We start from the raw sequence: 16,599 nt of genomic DNA on the forward strand, positions 1-16,599 counted from the left end.
TTTTGTTTGCAAGACATTTTGAGGAACATAGAAAAATGATTAGTCAATGTAATATGGAAATAATAATTGTTTATAAAGAGGATCTCAATTATGTAAAAATGTGTAAGTAAAAATATATAGGTATATGAATAGTGAAATTAACAGTTTTTAATGGGATTTTATGAAATTAACAGTTTATAAATGGTGGCTACTTTTTATAGTATTCTTCATTTTTCAAGTTTTTTTAAGATTTATTTATTCATGCATACAAGAACCAGGGTACAGGCCAGATGCACAGGAGGGTGAGAGGATCCACCAGAGACAGAGTGGGGAACAGAACAGGCAGACTGACGAAAATCACTGGTGAGGGGAGCATCAGGTGAGACAGGAGAGGTCTGCCCACCACGTGGGATTCTCGCCGGCCGGCCAGGATCAAACCGGTGCTGCAGAGGCTGCGGACAGCTTCACAGCGCTGTGCTCAACCACCTGTGCCACCTGGGGAGCCCCCATTTTTCAAGTTTTAGAAAATTATTTTTATTAGTAAAATTATTGCTTCAAATTTTACATATACAATAAAGGGGATATCTTACAAGCATAGGAGATTCAATTATTTTTCTTCCTTGGCAGTCAGTCAAAATCTTGAACAGTAATTCAAATATCAAGTTTTAGGAAATTTAGGCAGATGGATTTAAAGAGAATACTAACAAAAGGTATCAAATTCTTAAAGACAACCAGAACTAGTTCCAATTCTAAATTATTCAACCTGCATCATCACTACCCCTCGCCCATTTTCCCCTGGGATCATGTGTTCAGGAAAGATGTATGTTAAGCTTAGGAGGGCAGGCTAATTCCTGCACCCACTCACCCACATTTTCAGAATGTAGAAGTCTGACCTTTGAGAACAGGAAGCCAGTGAAACACACCTGGTCCCTGTGGCCCTCACCAGGTCTGATTTGATGGGCCAGTTACCACACTTTAATCCCAAGGTTATGGCAAATTCATGCCTGTACATCAGAAAGCCACTCAATTATTTGGGGGACAGGAAACATAGAAGTTTCTGGTTTCCCTCAAGGTCAAGGGGCTCCGAGCTTAAGCTTCCTGCCTTCCTCATTCCTGACCTGTTAAATATCAGATCACTGACCATGCTGTGGAGTAGAGAGATAAACGAGCACACACGCAAACACATACATGGATGGATGGATGAGCTTTGCAAGGGTAAGAGTAACAAAATTTTAGAAATGGAGAAGAGATCAGTGGTTGCCAAGGTTTAGTGGCTAGGGGGTGAAGAAAGAGAACTGAATGTAATTGTCAAAAAGGATAACAACACAGAAGGACCCTACGGTGATGGGGTTGGTATTTATTCTGTAGGTGAGGATAAACAAACCCACATTCACAGAGAGAGAAAAATCAGCACTTAAAGTGAGAACAACTAAAACTGAGGAAATCTGTGTAACATGGGTGGATTGTTATCGATGTCAACATCCCCACTGGGATATCATATTCCATGAGGCAGAATATTATTGCTGCAGGAGACTGAGTAAAGTGTACATGGCTTGCTCTGTACTGTTTCTGAAAACTTGCAATTATGTCAACAAAAATTTCAACGTACAAATGCATGTGATCAAAAATGGCACACTCATCCTAGATAATATTCAACAACCACACTTTATAAGAGGAATGGTGAGGACTGTGGATGATGAAGGGCATCCTCTCTGAATGTCTGGGTAAGGGATGGCAGTGGGAACATATATTAGAGAGTGTATCTGCTCAATTATGACACGATCATTTATTTATGAAGACCCCACTGGGACTATGGTACATTGTGTCAAGTTCAGAATTGCCATGCCCAGGATGGAGTAGAACTCAGTAACTAAACACAGATTTAAAATTTATGTGGGGGGCCTGGTGGTGCAGCTGTTGAGCGCTGGGCTGCGAAGCTGCCCGCAGCCTCTACAGCACCAGTTCAATCCCCAGCCACCTGCGAGGGTCCCACATGGCACACAGACCTCTCCTGCCGTGCCCACTGCTCCCCTCAGCAGTTTATTTTGTCAGTCTGCCTGTTCTGTTCCCTGCTCTGGCTCTGGTGAATTCTCTCACCCTTCCATGCTTCTGACTGTACCCAGCACTTGTATAAATAAATAAATAAATCTTAAAAAAAAAAAAACTATGTGGGGAGGCAGCATGGGCATCTGAAACAAGCATGGACTTTACAGGTATACACACCTGAGATCAAACGTGATCTCCATTACCTCTGGCTGTCAGCACCTCGAGTTCCTCATCCACCATCAAAGTGGGAGAAAATCCTTGCTAGGTTACTATAAGTAATATGTTCATGGGTAAAACTCTGAGCACATTCCCTGTCACTGTAAATGATAGTAGTTTAAGTCAATAATACAATTGAAAGAATATTCTTTTTAAATTGGATATTTTAAGTACATTGCCTTGATGTTAGTATAATCTGAAGACAAGTGTTATCTGTGAAGATGAATGGTCTGGTATTCCCAGAGTGCCTTCCTAGTTTTCTTCTGGTGATCTCCCTATAGGAGGAGACATCATAGGCAGCCTAGACCAGAAATTCTCACCCCCAGAGCAGATGTGGTCCCAGGAGATGCCTAGGATTTTGTCCAACCCTGGGTTTTGTTACCTCATCCTCCAAATGTTGAGTCATTCCAGTATAATTCCAATACATCCTTTATCTTGGTTAAGTTAGTGATGATTTCTGTTGCTTGCAAGCAAAAATTACAAATGGAATGTCTTCCAAATCATCTGGAAACTCTTGCCCATTTCTTGTGCTCACTTCCCAGTGGCCAACTCACCTTCATAAGGTTTATCTCAAGCACAACTCTATGGAGAGCAGCTCCTTATGACTATGCTTTTGTGGTCCCATTCTCTAAAAGCAACGTTAATTGACCAATTAAGCAAAGCTGATACTGATAGAATGTGAGCTAATTAGTATGTGCCAGAGCTCATCCCAATCATTAACCTTTATAAAGATAAGGGTGCAACCACGGATTTTTACTTGATTGATTGGGCCTGTCATTTTGAGTCAGCCATAAGAAAAACAGGTTAGAGGTGCTGTGCTGGCGGATATTCCCCCAAACAAATGTCCATGAACTTTTCAGAAGCAATGATGTTCATGAAGGCTCAGAGGTCAGCAGTTACATCAGAATCAAGTGGGGAGTGCTTTCAAAGTTTAAGCTCTTAGATTGTGACCCCAGAAATTGATTCAGTGGGTTTGGAATAAGGCCCAGAAAACTGGCTTTCCTTATATTTCCCAGATGATTCTCAACATCTGCCAGAGTTAGAAAACACTTAGACAAATATCTAAGGAACCATTCTGAGTTCCCAGCCCTCTCCCTTGGCTGTGGATACCTTATGAAATACAAACCATTGTTGATCTAGAAAGGTGAAGAAAGAGTGATTACTGATGTCACAAGAGCATGGGACTGCTGGCAATTTGGAGATCTAGATTTGGGTCCTAAATCTGAAATTAGTGACCATCACCCCATCTGAAACGTTGGTTTATTCATCTACAATAGGAATGCTCAACTATATAGGTCTCACATTCCTCCCCAAAATGAGATGTGCCAAGTATTCACATGAGCAATGACTTCAAATATTATAAGATATATAAGAGGGAGCTCTTTTAAAAGATAAACCCTGTAGATTGCATTTCAAGACTGCATTTGGGCTTCAACTTGGATACAAAGCATTTGGAAGCAAAAGCAAGGTGTGAAATGCTTCCTTTGTAAGTTAGCAATTCCTGAAAAGAAACTACACAGACATGTGAAAGAAAGAACAAGTCTTTTTACCAGCTTACTCTCCAAAAAATGTCTGGGACAGTGGTCCTTTTTGAGGAAGATTCCAAAAGCCTCCTAAGGACATTAACAGTCTATGTCCATTAACATAATTGGCCACTAAATGATGAGACGGGAACTGTGAAAGCTTCACTATCTCATCCTTACAGTCATTATATACACACGCAGGAATGGGGTATGTAAAAATGCACTCTCCTATGAACTGGAAAATAGATAGGGCTGGGGTGAAGTGAAATGTTTCCCTGTGTGTGTGTGTGTGTGTGTGTGCACGTGCGCGCGCACACGTGTGCATGTGTGGCTTCAAACCACATTCCAAGAGCCCACCTATCATAGTTTTACACACATGGACATCTGGCAGGGAAATAAATTAAGGCTTACCTTAGAGAGTAGGGAAAGGCATCCATTTATAAATGTTATTTTAGAAGGGACTGTCTGATCCTGTTTACTTATTAACTTCATTAGAAGGCTAATGAATCTACTGCTGGGAAAATGAGAGGGAGCTCAGGCTGTGGGAAGGGATGGGCAGAATCTCACACCCCTTCTCTAAATGGTCGGGTTATTTATGATTCTGACTAAATGACACTGCATTTGCAGGAAAGGGAAAACAACATAAAATAACAATCAACAGACACGATCCATACAAAACTGTTATATTCTTTCAAACACTGGACAAAAACCAAGATTTATTCATGTCTGGGCCCTGCCTAGTGGAAGAAAAAATACTAGGCCATAAAAAGAGCCCTTCTTTCTCATAATAAAGAGAAAAACATTAAATCTGTAATCCAGATGTGCTTCTCCACTGTTCTCATTTCTCTATAGAAAAGTAAGATATCTAAGGGCTCAATATTTAGGGCAAAATCCTCTCATTCTATTTTTTTTTTTTGGAACAAAGATTTTCATAGATTGGATGAGGCCCACTGTGTTTAATGAATTTAAGTACTTTGGACAGGTGTTCTGATGAATACCTGCTAACTGGCTACTATACATTAGCAGTCTGGAGAGTGTATATATGTTGTGAACCCCAAAAGATTTTTCCGGAGGGAGGGTGGCTGTATGCATGAGCGGGGCAATGGCTCATAAAGGAATCTAAGGGGCATCATAAATCCTGGAAGTGCTTCCTGTTTGCCTTCCTACATGACAGAGTCTGAGTTCGGAGTTGAAAGAATCTTGAAAGATCATTCTAATTAATCCTTCATTTATGAGGAAATAGAAGGATAGCATGAACAATCCAATTATTTAGTAACTGAGATGGACCTAGAACCCAAATTTCCTCTAAGTTCAATGGCACCCAATCCTATGTGAATACATTGCCAACCAGGAAACTTTTAAAATTATATATTCTAACTACTACCCCACCTTATCGCATTGGAATTTCTTGGGTATGGCACAGGAAGCTGGAGTTTTAACACATTCCACAAGTAATTCTGAGGATTTGCTAAGTTTGAGAAATATATATGACCTCACCTTGCCTTCCATGCTAATATTTTGGAGGTAACAAAGATCTTCAATGGACTTGGACCCTCTAAGAGTTGCATTAAAAATAAATTAATAGTAATGATAAAGGACTGATCACAAAAATCTACAAAGAGCTGATGAGACGCAGAAAAAAGAAAAAAAAAAAAAACAAAGAAAATAATCCAGTCAAAAAATGGGCAGAAGAGCTAAAAAGAAACTTCTCCAAAGAGGAAATGCAAATGGCCAACAGGCATATGAAAAAATGTTCAACATCACTTGTAATCAGGGAAATGCAAATCAAAACCACAATGAGATACCATCTTACACCAGTGAGAATGGCACATATTAAAAAAACTAGCAACAACAAATGTTGGCGAGGATGTGGAGAAAAAGGAACTCTCCTGCACTGCTGGTGGGAATGCAAAATGGTCCAACCACTATGGAAAACTGTGTGGAGATTCCTCAACCTGCTAAAGATAGAGCTTCAATATGATCCAGCAATTCCACTCCTAGGTATTTACCCAAAGGACACAGAAATATTAATTCAAAAGGGCACCTGCACCCCTATTTTTATAGCAGCACTATTTACAATAGCTAAGCTATGGAAACAACCCAAATGCCCAAAAATAGATGACTGGATCAAGAAGATGTGGTATATATATACAATGGAATACTACTCAGCATTCAAAAAAGATAAATTCATGCAATTTGTAGCATCATGGATGGAGCTGGAAGGGATCATGCTCAGCAAAATAAGCCAGAAAGAAAAAGAAAAAAAAAAAAAAAGGATGGTCTCATTCATAGCAGGAATTTAGAAAACCTAAATAAGGGACCAGGAAAAAGACTTATTGCAATAAAGTAAAAATCAAAATTAACAAGCAACTATAAACCAGAGACACACTACAGTGTGGGGTTGGGGAAGGAGAAGAGGGATTAGGGTCTAAAAAAGGAGGTGGGAATTGTATGGGGAATATAACCAAAATGAAAATGCATACATTATGCAAAAATGAAAAATGGTATAAGAATTATATAAAATAATTTATTTTTAAAAATTAATAATATTAATTAATGAACAGCATATGAGTTAGTTCAAAATTAAGTTAGGGGAACAATAGATCAGATTATCCTTTGGATCCTGCTCCCAAAATCGTCATCATCTAGTATAGGAAAGCCAACATAGCAATTAACCTCTCCCTTTTGTCAGGCACAGATGAATATCTACAGGAGAAGGCTCCAGAATGTTCTCTGATAGGAAGGTATCACAGCAAGGCATGATGTGCTAAGCATCCCATATATGTTCTGCACCTCGCCCCTTAGGCTACCAGGGCAGCTGTCATCTGGAGCTTGGCAGGAGCTACTGAATTAAGAACATTTGAGCCTATGAACAAGTAATAATTATGATATCAAGTAGTAACTACATTGCAGTCACTTTGCATTCTGTACATTATCTCACAGAATCCTCACAACATTCTGTGAGATGGGTCTTTCTGTCATCCCAGTAAATGAATGAATAAACTAAGAGTTAGAAAAATTAAACCATTGCAGCCATTAAGCAGCAGAGCTGGGATTCACATTTACGCAATTTGAATCCAGGACCCACATCCATAATCACTACACATATTCAGTCCCACCTGTTAGCAGGTACTTCTGAGAACCATGGGAATTAAGAATATATGAAGCAATTTTTCCACTTGAGAGTTTCACATCCTATTGAAGAAACATGATGTTTTATATGAAACAGTCAAACAACACGCATGAGCCCGGCCGATCTCTTTTCTAATTTATCCCTACAATTCCTCTGCATCCTTTGTGTAATGAGGTAGGTGATAATAAAAATACAAGCATATTTACAGCAGGGCCATGATGGCAGAATGTGTGCATTTTGGATACATGTATATATTCCTATATTCCTGCGGACGTCTCACGCTATTTTCTACGTATATTAATCTCATCTCTCCACCAGACTAAACATTCCTCGAGGACAGCAATCAGGACATACTTATTCTGCATCTCCCAGCAATGAGCACAGGGCTGCTTACATAATGGGCGCTCAATTAATATCTGTTCAATTGAATGCTCTGTGACCCATTCAGAAGTTTACACCAGATTTATTACCACTGAAAGCAAATAGAAAAAGGGCCCCGCTCTTGAGGGAAGATTTCACAGCCTATAACAGCCTAACCTTCAGGAATTCACATATTCAGGGCCTAGCGAATAGGATGGAAAGCCTTTAATTAACAACCTAGCCAAAAAAAAAAAAAAAATTGTCATTCCAATCTGCAGTTTTGTTTCCACAAATTCACTCAGATTCAGCAGGAATTCCACTAAGGAATTGGTGTGAGCAGCTGCAGAGGGAGGGAAACACATAAATAAATCATGAATGTCATTAAAATTTGTAAACTAATAACTTCTGGGAAGTCTTAGCAATTATTATCAGGGTTTTCTTGGCAAACAAAAAATTAATAAATCCAAAAGGTCTCCATTTTCTATTAAAAAAAAAAAAAGCAGCATCCTCAAGAAAGGTCATTGACAGAACAATTAGGGGAGGAAATAATGATCCAGACAACAGCTTGCAACCAGATGAAAAGTCCCAGGAGTCCCCAGTGGCAGGAAGACTAGACAACTCAATACAAGGAAGGGACAGCCCCACTCTCAACGCTGCTTCCAGGGTTGCTTTGGGCTACTGGGAACTTCAGTTCAGGATCCACGTCCTTATTTACGGGATCCTCAGTGCTGTGCAGTACAGATCCAGGAACAAGAAAGGCACCTCGTCCCTGCTCCTGAGAGGCTCACAGGCTGGGAATAAAAGCCAGCACAGTGTAAGGACATCAGTGGTGAGCAGTGGAGGGGCAGCCATCCAGGGAGGAGAGTCGACGAGAGTACACAGAGGGCTGCGCCTCCATAAAGACCCTCAGCAGGAACCCCTCCATCTGATGCCCCCTGGCTCTGCAGGTCCTGAGGTCAGCCATGCAGGAGGAGTGGTCAAGCAGTCTAGTTGCTTCTCTAAGAGCAGGGTGCCCCCCCCCCATACTTCACGGCTAGGAGAAGAGAGAATGAGGTGATGTAGACATCGAGGGGCTCCTGTTTACAGAGGCTTCCTGGTTCCCTTTATGCCTATACAATGGCAAACGCATTAGCATTTTCTTTACCCTAGTCATATAGAGCCATCATCTTAATATGTAATCAATAAAAACATTGTTAGGTTATTTTATGTTTAGGGGTAGTAAGTCTTTGAAATCCAAAGTGCACTTCTCATGAAAGAGGATATTTCAGTTTGGACTGAGATCCAATAGGAAATCCAGAAGAAAGTCCCTTGGAGAATGCACAACTGATCAGAACTGACCATTCAGCTGTCTTTGCTAGAAACTAGTGCTTAGGGTAGATGGATGGGAGGTGGAGAATTGTTTGCTAATTCATCTCCTTCCAAAAACTAGTATCTTTAAAGATATCTTTCTGTGGCTTGTTACTGTGTGTGTTTGCTTGTTTTTAAAGATTTATTGTATTATTTATACATACAAGAGTTGGGTATAGGCCACAGGAGCAAGGATGAGGGGAATCAGAGGATTTACCAGAGACAGAGTAGGGAGCAGAACAGGCAGATTGACTGAGGGGAGCAGCAGGCGAGTCAGGAGAGGTCTGCTGTGCCATGTGGGTTGCTCCCTGGCTGGGGCTCCAACTGGTGCTGCAGTGGCTGCATATAGCTTCATAGGGCTGAGAATTAACCCCTTGCAACCACCAGGGAGACCCCTTTACTGTGTTTATCAGTCCAAATGTTAATGTTTCAGAACTGAGTTGAGAAAATGATTTGCCAATCAGAAACACAGGTCCTTACCATGACTTCCACTCAAAACCAAAGTTCAAAAACCATGAGCAGTGAATGAATTGACCTTTTCACAACTTCCATTTCCAGAGAAAAGTGACAACCTTGCTTCCACATTAGGACCATGAATGCCGCCAGATGAGGCAGAGATACACCGCACGGGGGTGCACGGGGGCTTGGAGATGGCGCCAGAGCTGGGGCACGTGCTGTTGTCATGGAAACGAGCAAGAATGTGACCCTGCCTTTGAGTTCATGATCTCCTGCACCCCAAGTAGGAAAGGCCTATAATGGGGCAGGAATGGAGGAAATGTGAAGTTATCTCTATCCAGGCACAGGCTTCTGCTGGGAGCCAGAGGGAGTCTGATATCCTAAGATCAGACTTAGGACGCAGGAAAATCAAGGAAAGCTTCCTCCTCTTCCTAAGCTCAAACACTTAGCTCTGAAATGTTAAGTTTCTCTGTTTTGATAAAACAGAGGGCTTTATATGACTAGTTCAAAGAAAAAGCATAAATAAAATCAATTTCATCTCTTTATTTTCCCATTATTGGCTACCGGCAAACTAAAAATTGTGTACGTGGCTCATATATATTTCTAATTGCAGGGTGCTGGACGAGCGAGCATCTGTCTCGGTGGCACAAGGAATATTTTAGTCTAGAAGTTGAAATCCCAGCCCCGTCACTCGCCAGCGACTCTCCCACTGCAGAATTTCCTCCCTCTCTCTGTTCCTATGTCATCACGTTCTCCTAGGCACAAAAACATCTTATTCTTGAGATGTTCCTGATCCACTCCCAGGAAGACACCAGATCTAGCACAGAGGGTTAATAAAGTGAACACAGGTTTAGGCCTGGATCCCCCACTTACTAGCTGTAAATGGGGCCAGTGATAGCCAAATCTCAAGGTTTTTTTTGTAAAGGCTACAACAAGATAATAGGATAAAGGAACTGGCATGGAGAAGCAGCTCAGTTCCTGGTAGATTACACGATGATGACCAGCTCTCCATGAGCACTTTCCTTGTGTGGTCACTAGATGCAGGTACTTTTCTAAGAAGATTACAAATGTCATTTCATTGGGAACTTGTAACTACTCTATGAGGTAGGCACTAGTATCATCCTTTGTGCAGATGGAAAAAGGGAGGCACAGAGAAGTGACGAAATTTGTTCAAGGTAGCCTGGTGAAACATGAACTTGAGCCTGTCACTCCCAGAGCCTTCACTCTTAATTACTTTGATGAGGAGGAAACTGATTGATGCTGAGCCTCTTGACTTTGACTCATCTCTCCTCCTGGGATAAGACTTACATAAAATCTAATAGATTTGGACTCCAGAATCACTCTTGACTGGTGGTCGGCCTCCAGGATGGACACTCCATGGGCTGGAAATACCCATAATGAAGGCCTGGGTCTTAACATAAAAAAATCAGTCCCCCTGGGCCTCCCGGGGTGGCGCAGTGGTCGCTGGTTCGATCCCCAGCCACTGGCGAGGGTCCCACAGGGCACGCAGACCTCTCCTGCTGCCCGCTGCTCCCCGCAGCAGTGTATTTTGTCAGTCTGCCTGTTCTGTTCCCTGCTCTGGCTCTGGTGAATTCTCTCACCCTCCCGTGCTTCTGACTGTATCCAGTGCTTGTGTAAATAAATAAATAAATCTAAAAAAAAAAAGTCAGTCCCCAAACTTAATAATTCTCTAAGCTTGAAATTCTGTATGCAAAATGTTCTTTAAGAGATGCCAGCAGGTGGTTGTGCTAAATGAACAAGCTCCCTTGTGTTGGTGCAGAAAAAGCTTTGACCACCTCCCAGTCTAAGAATACCAAGAACTTCCAGAATGAATGTCACAAGGACAGGTGACCCAGTTACCCTGCTGAATGCTTTTAAATAGTCTTCTGTCTGTTTAGAAGTAGACAGCCTCTGAATTATTAACCCAGTGAGGCAAATAATTATATCACACTGCAACCTGGCAGGGGTGTCATCTTGCCCTGACAGCTACTGCTCCAGGCTTCTCTATTGTACAGAAAATTGAAGAAGAATCGCCAAATTAAATTTCAACTTGGTGAAGCATGTGCAGCCCAATCATAAAACCAAAAATAAGTGTGCATGTTTAATTTAGTTTCCTTTCTCTACATACTGTATCAGTAAGGAAAATCATAGCATTCTAGGATATGTGTAAAATACATCATCATCATGAGAACAGAGAAGGGAAAGACATGTTTCTTTAAGGAATAAATTGGGGAGAGAATAAAAATATGAGAAGACACCCTGCAAGGCCCCAAAAGTTGGAAAATTCCCACAAGGTTTAAGAGCAGTGCCTTTCCTCAATCACACTCTCTCCAGGGGTCCCTAAGCTGGGTTTTGTCACACCTGTGAGTCCTCCGTAACACACCACAAAAATACATTCATATACAGCATTTGGCCAGAAGGAAAACCCAAAAAATCCACCAGCTTTTCAAATCCCTTAAAGGTCACACCATATGGAATCTGTTATGTATAAACTATATACTCTATGTAACCCCACTAGGAGGGCCCCCTCGGGAAACCTTCGTGTCCACCAGCCCCACGGGGTCCAGCACCCGGCTGCTTGCTCTGCTCCTGCTTTCTCCCTTCTGTCCTGTGGCCCAGCCTGGCCTGGCCTTCTCGCTGTGCTGGGGCCATTTTTAGGATTTTCATTTGCCAAATTGCACCCACCCAATATTCCAACACTCAGCTCAGAGAATCTTGTCTACAAAGGAATATCTCTGAAGAGGTAGATATTCTAATTTGCCCTAATCAGAACCAGGGACAATATTCAAATCCTCCTCTTGCCCTCCTCAATCCTTGCCATCACCTCTGAAGATATCTGCTAATTCCTAGATAACACAGAATTCATTCCCTTGATGACATACAATTTCCATCACAAGGGCCTGTATTGATGGATCCTCATTAATAAAATCAGTAATAATGGAATAAAAATTGTACAAACACACAGTGTTATAATAATCCTTTGATATCACAATTAAGGGAGCACTCCCCACATGAGTTACTGTCCTCAGTGTTTGCACATTTATTCATAGAGTCTTTACAATCCATCTATTCATTTGTTCATTGAACAAACATTTATTAAGTATTTCCCATATGCCAGGTACTGATATAGGTGCTGAGGATCCAGCAGAAAATCAAAAACGAGGAGTGGGGTGGGTGGAAGGGGAATTGCTTTCTCTGTAAGCTGAGATGTTAGTGGGTGTAGGTAGACAATAAATAAATCAATAATTAGGGCCTCCCTGGTGGCGCAGCGGTTGAGCGCTGGGTTGTGAAGCTGCCCGCAGCCTCTGCAGTGCCGGTTCGATCCTGGCTGCTCCCCGGCCACCAGAGGAGGGTCCCACATGGAGCGCAGACCTCTCCTGCCGCCCGCTGCTCCCCTCAGCAGTGTACTTCGGTCCTTCTGCCTGCTCTGCTCCCCGCTCTGGCTCTGGTGAATTCTCTCACCCTCCCGTGCTTCTGACTGTACCCAGTGGCTTGTATAAAGAAATAAATAAATCTTAAAAAAAAAAAAAAAAGTCTGAGAGCTGTCACCACTCTGGCCTGAGTTTGATGCCTGGCCAGGGAGCTAACTCACATGGCATAACAGACCTCTCCTGTCACGCCCTCTGCTCCCCTTAGCATTTAAAAAGAAGAAGGAAAAAAATAAATAAATAGATAAATAAATAAATAAATAATAAATAAACATCTAGCTTGCCCGATGGTGAAAAGCGCTAAGGAGGAAAATGCAGTGAAGTGATGGAAGGTGGAGGCTGGGGAAGGTCTCACTGAGTAGGTGAAGGTAGTGAGGGAGCCCCAAACCCTGGGAGAGGAGCTCTCAGGAGAGGAAGGAGCCCAAGATCAGGGGGGCCCAGTGTGTCTGAGGGACAGCAAGGACCTGGGATGGGAGCAAAAGGAGGTTCGATAGTACCCCATGACACTCGGGGAGACTGAGAGAGCGAAGTGGGTTGAATGGTGACCTCCCCCAAATATGTCACATCCTGACCTTCAGAACCCGTGATGAGACCTTTCTTGGGGGAAAAAAGTGTCTTTGCAGATGTAATTAAATTAAGGATCTCCAGATGAGATCATCTCTTGGTGGGTCCTAAATCTAATGACAAGTGTCCTTGCAGGGACAGAAAAGGGGAAGACAGATGAGAGGGGAGAGGAGGGGAGGGAGGGAGGGGAGGGGAGGGGAGGTGGGGAGGGGAGGGGAGGCCACGTGCAGAGTGAAACCAGAGGCTGGAGGGGTGAAGCCAGCAAGGAAAGTCCACAGGCACCAGGATCAGCTGGGGCAAGGCAGCACCTCTCTAGACCCTGGTGGGGGAGGGGGACTAAAGACACCTTGGCTTCGGGGCCTGGCCTCCGGATGGGAGAGGATAAACCTCTGCTGTTTTAAGCAGCCCAGGCTGTAGCACTTATAGCCGCGGCAAGGAACCGACACAGAGAGGGTGGGTGAGGTGCCCGAAGCTGCAGAGCCCTTCGAGAGCAAAGTAGGACTTGAACCCGGCAGCTGGACAGTGGGTGTCTTGGGGTCCCTCGGCTGTTGCTGGCTTTGGTGCAGTGGCCCTTCTGGCCTTCAGCACAGTGGGGCACACACTTGGGCGGCAGCTAAGGAACTCCAGCCTGAAGCACCTGGCCTGGGCCCACTGGTAAAGCTAGTCAGATTTTTCCCGGAATAGAGGCTGCCAGCAAGAGCTGCTTCCCATGGTGAGGACAAGATTTTCAGCTTATCCCACATTTGCATCAAGCAGACAGAGCGGGAGCTCGGTTTAAAGGATCAGCACCAGATCACAGGGATTGGACCCCAAGGGAAAGTTTCTGAGGCCCTGATTCCCTGGGAGTCCCGCTTGAGCGAGAAGAGCCATGCTCTCATCTATCAGAGACACCCTGGTTACTTACACCTCAGCCAATTTTCACTGAGCAGCAAAATTAGGTTTTGAACATCCTGTGCAAATGGAGGCAGGCCTCAGTCGATATGAGCAATTAACCCCTAAATATTTAATAGAGGCTGTGACTGCCCCCCCCCTCCTGCCATCCTGGGAAAGAGACACTGGCGAATCGTCTGCAAATAAATAGGTCAGATGAAGAAGCAGTCAAGTGCACAGATACCCACATCCCAGACCCCTCTGCTCCAAGGCCCCAGGAAACCCTCGGGGCAGGATCTGGGACAGCCACATGGCTGCCCTTTTGTAATCGCATCCTCCCCAGTGTTTACCAATGACGAGCAAACAGGATAGACGCAGCCCTCGTGGGTCCTGCGGCACAGCAGGCACAGAGCACGAGGAGCCGGCTTGCAGGGGCTGATGAAACTTGACTGCCCCATGCTGCTGCAGGCAGCGTGATGTGAGCACGAGCGTGTGCATTTGTGTGAGGAGGAGTGTGGAGGGTGAGTGTGCATGTGGCCCCCATCCAAAGAAATTCCTGGGTTCCAGGCTCCATGACTGCCCTCTCTGACCTAGCCTGGTGCCCAGCACCCCATCCCAGCAAACTACACAGCAGGTACAATGGATACAATGCCTGGGCCCACAAAATGCTTTCACTCTTCGATCCTATGGTAGATCGGAAGGGAGAGGGACACATGAGCACCTGCGTCAACGCAGCGTTATGCTCAAGAGCCAAGTTACGGCTCAGGGCCAAGCGCAGATGAGTGGTTTAAGGAGATGCAGAACATATCAGTCTATATACACATGCTGTGGAATACTACTCAATGGGAAGTGGAAGGGTGCGGAGAAAAATGTAGAAAGGTCCCAGGAACTGCCGTGGAGGATTATGGGTGCTTTGGTGAGTGTGGTGTGGCCACATACACATGAAGAGGGGTGAATCTGTACCTCTGAAACATTGCAGGGGTATAAGCCAATGTTGCCATGCAAAAAAAAAAATTTCAAAAATTATGTATAAATGCTAACAAATGATTTTATCAAGCTTTTCAAAAAATAAATGCTTTTTATTTCTTTTAAAGTCAAAACCAAAAAAAAAAGTACTTTTAGGCTGAGGAAAATGTTTTAAAGTGTGTTAAGTATGTTATTATTTCTCTTTATATCAAGGCAGTCCTAAACTATACCCTTGAATATTAGTCTATGGAGGAGGGGTCCACAAAGGTCAGGGGCCAAGAAAGACATCGCCCATGCCGGTCTTGACACCACCCATGTCTGTTCCCATAAGTGCCAACTTCTCAAGACCCACAGCATCTTACAGAGTCAAAGGGTTGGAAAGAGTCCTTGGGCCCAGACCAAGCCAGATCCAGCATCCTTCGTCCCACAGCATCCTTACCCACTGTCTCCCCCTGAGCCAGACATACTTGTCTCTTCTCCCCAAGACCTGTGCTAGAGGGCGAGACTCCGCCAGAATACAGAAGCCACACGGCACTGGGAACATGCGAGATAGGCCACGAAAGAGCCACACAAGCACTAGGGGATTCATCAGGGTGGGGGGAGGGACATCAGCTCCACCTGGGGCATTTAAGAGGGCTTCCTGGAGGAGGTACACCTCCCGCTCCTTGCAGAACAGGCTTCACAACTGCACCACACTTTCCTCCCCTGAGCTCAAAGTAAGTGCTGAAGAAACTTTAATCCACTTACCTCCAGAGTGAACTCTCCGTCACGCTCCCCAGGTTGAAGTCATAGAGCTTCGTCAGAATAAGGATAACCTGTGAGGCGGGAGGACGAGGGCAGAGGAGGGAACAAAAGGGGAGAGAAAGGAAGCTTACTTCAGTTTGTGTTACAATAGACAGTGCAGCTCAAATTACCTAGAGGAAGGCCTAGTATTTATCCATTGAGTTGAGGGATATTATAGGATCAAGCAAGTGGAAAAAATTATTAATTTAATGCAACCCCATAACTGGTAGCATTTATTTTAATCCTGTCGATCCTTTGCATTAGACATAAAACATACCAACAGGGATTAACAGAGTATCAGGCAGTTGTTTCTCCACATCTGTCCTTCAAGGTCAGGCAAAGCCAGGTGACCCTGCTGACTAGCAGGGCTGCCCAGATCAAAGGTTGAGTTGGCTTTGATCTGGAGGTGGCACTGACTGACTGACTGACTGACAGACTGAAAGGGAAGAAAGAACTGGGCCTGCTTCTGTCTACAGAGGAGTTCATAGAGATTAGTGCCTGCTTCATAGGACCCCGGCAGCCATCAATATGGGAAGGGCAGGCGGCCCAGTGCCACACCCTCTGATGCCATCTTCAGGTGGCATTTGCCCCTGCCATGCATTCCACAGGACTCCATGGTCATTGCCCTGACTCCTGCTGAGGAGAGGAATCCAGCAAGAAGCTGTACATGCCAGAGAGCTAAAGCCACCTGGAACACAGTTCTCTGGAATGGTCTGGGGCTGCTCAGTCTGGTCCCCTGCCCTTCACCTTTCTCCCACTGGGGACCTTGCAGCTCTTTCCCTGGCTGCCCCTCATGAGCCAGGACAGTGGATTAGGCACAACCCCACGGTTACCAGGATGCTAAATGCATGCACCTGAATCGATTTTAATCAAAACACAGGTGCCTAATATACAGCGCCTGCCTGCACCCGTGATAATCCAGTTACAC

At 44.1% G+C, this 16,599-nt stretch overlaps 1 protein-coding gene across 1 annotated transcript in view; it reads right to left on the reverse strand.

Annotated features, from left to right (window-relative positions):
• SORCS3 (sortilin related VPS10 domain containing receptor 3) overlaps positions 1-16,599 on the reverse strand; it is a gene marked incomplete at both ends in the record, with an annotated part of 526,499 nt that overhangs the window by 349,087 nt on the left and 160,813 nt on the right. Inside the window, one exon of the mRNA XM_084245318.1 lies at positions 15,636-15,703. Within this exon, the coding sequence (XP_084101444.1) occupies positions 15,636-15,703 (68 nt within the window). The remainder of the gene's footprint in view (positions 1-15,635; positions 15,704-16,599) is intronic.

Source organism: Talpa europaea (genome assembly GCF_964194135.1).
Source record: "Talpa europaea genome assembly, chromosome: 10".
In the NCBI taxonomy this organism is placed as follows: Eukaryota; Metazoa; Chordata; class Mammalia; order Eulipotyphla; family Talpidae; genus Talpa; species Talpa europaea.